The following is a 5,000-nucleotide window of genomic DNA, read 5'->3' as shown; positions in this document are numbered from 1 at the left end:
ACTGATGATATCATGGTTCGCAAGGACAAACCAACTATATCCCAGCTGAGAACCAACTTTTCAGGTTCCGAACCAATTTATTTTCGGTCTGAACGTTCAAAATTAGGTTCGGGAACCGGAACCGGCACGGAATCTTGCCGGTGTGAAAGGCCTAAGTGAGAAACAGTGTGTGTGACACAGCATTTGAGTGTTTGTGAGACAGCGTGTGAGCTTGTATGTGACATGTATGTGTGTGTGTGTTTGTAATGGACAGTGTGTAGAGAGTGTGTACTGTTTAAACACACACCTGGTTGAGGGTCCTCTGCAGGTGAGGCGTGCCCATGCGCTCGGCGATGTGTCGGTATCCGGGGTGAGACAAGAAGAACTTCCTCTCTGCAGCGAGAGCCACACGGATGTCCTTCTTCCCATCAATGTCCTTCTGACTGCGATTCACCACCCCGATGTAGCCTGCATACACACACACACATTGATGTAGCCTGCATACACACACACACACACTGATGGAGCCTGCATACACACACACACACATTGATGGAGCCTGCATACACACACACACACACTGATGGAGCCTGCATACACACACACACACACACACACACTGATGGAGCCTGCATACACACATACACACACACTGATGGAGCCTGCATACACACACACACACACACTGATGGAGCCTGCATACACACACACACACATTGATGGAGCCTGCACACACACACACACACTGATGGAGCCTGCATACACACACACACACACTGATGGAGCCTGCATACACACATACACACACACTGATGGAGCCTGCATACACACACACACACTGATGGAGCCTGCATACTCACACACACACACAAACTGATGGAGCCTGCATACACACACACACACACACACACACACACATATATGGAGCCTGCATACACACACACATACACACACTGATGGAGCCTGCATACTCACACACACACACAAACTGATGGAGCCTGCATACACACACACACACTGATGGAGCCTGCATACACACACACACACACACTGATGGAGCCTGCATACACACACACTGATGGAGCCTGCATACACACACACACACACTGATGGAGCCTGCATACTCACACACACACACAAACTGATGGAGCCTGCATACACACACACACACTGATGGAGCCTGCATACACACACACACACACACACACACACACACACACACACATATATGGAGCCTGCATACACACACACACTGATGGAGCCTGCATACACACACACACACACTGATGGAGCCTGCATACACACACACACACACACACACACACACACACATATATATGGAGCCTGCATACACACACACACTGATGGAGCCTGCATACACACACACACACACACACTGATGGAGCCTGCATACTCACACACACACACAAACTGATGGAGCCTGCATACACACACACACACACACACATATATGGAGCCTGCCTACACACACACACACTGATGGAGCCTGCATACACACACACACACACACACACATATATGGAGCCTGCATACACACACACACACACACTGATGGAGCCTGCATACTCACACACACACACAAACTGATGGAGCCTGCATACACACACACACACTGATGGAGCCTGCATACACACACACACACTGATGGAGCCTGCACACACACACACTGATGGAGCCTGCATACTCACACACACACACAAACTGATGGAGCCTGCATACACACACACACACTGATGGAGCCTGCATACACACACACACACACACATATATGGAGCCTGCATACACACACACACTGATGGAGCCTGCATACACACACACACACTGATGGAGCCTGCATACACACACACACACACACACACACACATATATGGAGCCTGCATACACACACACACTGATGGAGCCTGCATACACACACACACACACACACACACACTGATGGAGCCTGCATACTCACACACACACACAAACTGATGGAGCCTGCATACACACACACACACACACACACATATATGGAGCCTGCCTACACACACACACTGATGGAGCCTGCATACACACACACACACACACACACACTGATGGAGCCTGCACACACACATACACACTGATGGAGCCTGCATACACACACACACACACACACACTGATGGAGCCTGCATACACACACACACTGACTGAGCCTGCATACACACACACACACACACACACACACACACACACAGATGGAGCCTGCATACACACAGACACACACTTGCATACACTCATACACACCCACACTCATACACACACACTCATTCATACACACACACACTTGCATACTAATGTAGCCTGTACACACACACACACACACACACACACCAATGTGTGGTGCGTGTATAAGGGTGTACAAGTGTGAGTGTGAGTGTATACATAGGTGTATTTGTGCATGTGTGTGTAAATGTGTTTGTATAAGTGTGTGTGCATGCATGTGTATGCATGTGTATGTATGTGAGTGTGTGTGTGTGTGTGTGTGTGTGTGTGAGTGTGTGTATGTAAGATAAGATATCCTTTATTGAACCCTGTGGGTTAATTTGTCCTCTGTATGTGACCCATCCTAGTTACCTAGGAGCAGTGGGCAGCCACAGTGCAGCGCCCGGGGAGCAATGTGGGGTTAAGGGCCTTGCTCAAGGGCCCAACGGCTGTGCGGATCATTTATTGTGGCTCGACCGGGATTTGAACCACTGACATTGTGGCTCCCAGTCATGTACCTTAACCACTACGCTACAAGCCACCCCAACGTGTGTGTGTGTGTGTGTGTGTGTGTGTGTGTGTGTGTGTGTGTGTGTGTGTGTGTGTGTGTGTGTGTGTGTGTGTGTGTGTGTGTGTGTGTGTGTGTGTGTGTGTGTGTGTGTGTGTGTGTGTGTGATTGAAAGCAAACCTGAAGACCTTTCAACACATTATAAAGCAAGATTGCTTTTTGTTTTATAAATGATAAAAAAGGAAAAGAGCCCTGTGCAAACATTTGGGAACCCTTTTGGATTTTTTTTTTTTTTAATTTAAAAAAAAATAAAAATAAAAATGAATCTTGCTTTTAAAATTTGTGTGTGTGTGTGTGTGTGTGTGAGTGAGTGTGTGTGTATACTCACTAAGCACTTTATTTGGAACACCAGTCCGCCTACTTATTCCTGCAATTATCTAACCAGCCAATCGTATGGTATCAGCAGTGCTATGCATAACACAGTTAATGCAGATGCTTTGACTTGTGGTAGAACCTATGCACTTGTAAGTCGCTTTGGATTAAAAGCGTCTGCCAAATGACTAAAATGTAAATGTAATGCGGGTTATGGTATGCAGAAGAGCATCTCTGAACACACAACAAAGTGAATAGGCAACAGCAGCAGTCAAAAAGATATGTCTAATAAATACGTAATAAAGTGCTCACTGAGTGTATGTGTGCGTGTGTGTCTGTGTATGCGTGTGTGTGTATATGTGGGTGTGTGTGTGTGTGAGTGTGTGTGTATAAGTGGGAGTGTGTGTAAGTGTGTGTGTGTGTGAGTGTGTGTATATACATGTGAGTGTGTGTGAGTAAGTGTGAGTGTGTGTGTGTGTGTGTGTGTGTGTGTGAGTGTGTGTGTATAAGTGTGAGTGTGTGTGAGTAAGTGTGTGTGTATATGTGTATGAGAGTGTGTGTGTGTGTATAAGTGTGTGTGTGAGTGAGTGTGTGTGTGTGTGTGAGTGTGTGTGTATAAGTGTGTGTGTGAGTGAGTGTGTGTGTGTGTGTGTTCCTCTGCCTTCTCTTTTTCCCACACACCCAGATCCTCTGGCAGAGGAGGTGGCACAGGTCTCCTAATCTCATCCTCATGGAGATCTAGTGTCTTCTCCTCATCCCTCTCCTTCTCCTCTTTTGAATTTCATGCGGTTTCTGTTATTCTGCCGTGCAAACTGTTTATTATTGTTGTTTATCGCCCCCCGGGTCCTCTGGGGAACTTTTTGGATGAGATGGACATCCTCCTCAGCTCCTCACCTGTCAATGACACCTGTCAATCTTCCTTCTTTCACTCGAAAATTAACGCGGCCGCCTCTAATCCCCGCAAACTGTTTTCAACTTTCTCCTCTCTTCTGGCCCCCCCTCCCCCCCCACCCCACTCATCACTCACACCTGATGACTTTGTCTCCTTCTTTGAAAAGAAGGTCGATGCTATTCGCAATTCCTTCTCCCAACCCTCCACCCCTGCTGACCCTCCTACCCTCCCCAACTCCCTAACCTCCTTTTCTCCCCTCTCTGACGCCGACACACTGAAACTCCTTACTTCCCACCGCCCAACCACCTCTTGACCCCTTCCCCTCTCCCCTCCTACAATCTATATCTGATGACATTCTCCCTTTTCTCTCCTCTCTAATCAACACCTCCCTCTCTTCCGGCACCACCAGAGTCACTCCCCTGCTCAAAAAACCTACTCTTGACCCCTCTGCCCTGAACAACTACCGGCCTGTCTCTCTTCTTCCCTTTCTCGCAAAAACTCTGGAACGGGCGGTCTGCTCCCAACTGTCCGCTTATCTTCGCCAGAACAATCTCCATGACCCCAACCAGTCTGGCTTCAAGAGTGGCCACTCCACTGAAACCGCCCTGCTCGCGGTCACTGAGGCACTCCACTCTGCTAAAGCAAAATCCCTCTCCTCTGTCCTCATCTTCCTCAACCTGTCAGCCGCCTTCGATACAGTCAACCATGAGATTCTGCTCTCATCGCTGTCTGGGATGGGTGTCACAGGTTCTGCACTCGCTTGGTTTTCCTCCTACCTCTCTGGTCGCTCCTACCAGGTGACTTGGAGGGGCGCAGTCTCCGACCCTCACCCCCTACGAACTGGAGTCCCGCAGGGCTCGGTTCTTGGGCCTCTCCTCTTCTCACTATACACCATGTCTCTTGGTTCTGTTATCTCTTCCCACGGCTTTTCTTATCATTCCTACGCTGATGACACCCAACTCTTCATTTCCTTCCCCCCCGACACCCAAATCACCACACGGATC

General features: G+C 48.5%; 1 protein-coding gene across 4 annotated transcripts in view; it reads right to left on the bottom strand.

Annotated features, from left to right (window-relative positions):
- The window catches only part of LOC133116378 (dynamin-2-like), a 54,097-nt gene that overhangs the window by 36,989 nt on the left and 12,108 nt on the right, over window positions 1-5,000 (bottom strand). For all 4 annotated transcript variants that reach the window (XM_061225860.1, XM_061225877.1, XM_061225868.1 and 1 more), the window contains exon 6: window positions 287-447. In XM_061225860.1, the coding sequence (XP_061081844.1) occupies window positions 287-447 (161 nt within the window). The remainder of the gene's footprint in view (window positions 1-286; window positions 448-5,000) is intronic.

This window comes from Conger conger, chromosome 2 (genome assembly GCF_963514075.1).
Source record: "Conger conger chromosome 2, fConCon1.1, whole genome shotgun sequence".
NCBI classification, from domain to species: domain Eukaryota; kingdom Metazoa; phylum Chordata; class Actinopteri; order Anguilliformes; family Congridae; genus Conger; species Conger conger.
Note: the sequence above shows the minus strand (reverse complement) of the source record. Positions and strands in the feature narration are given on the sequence as shown.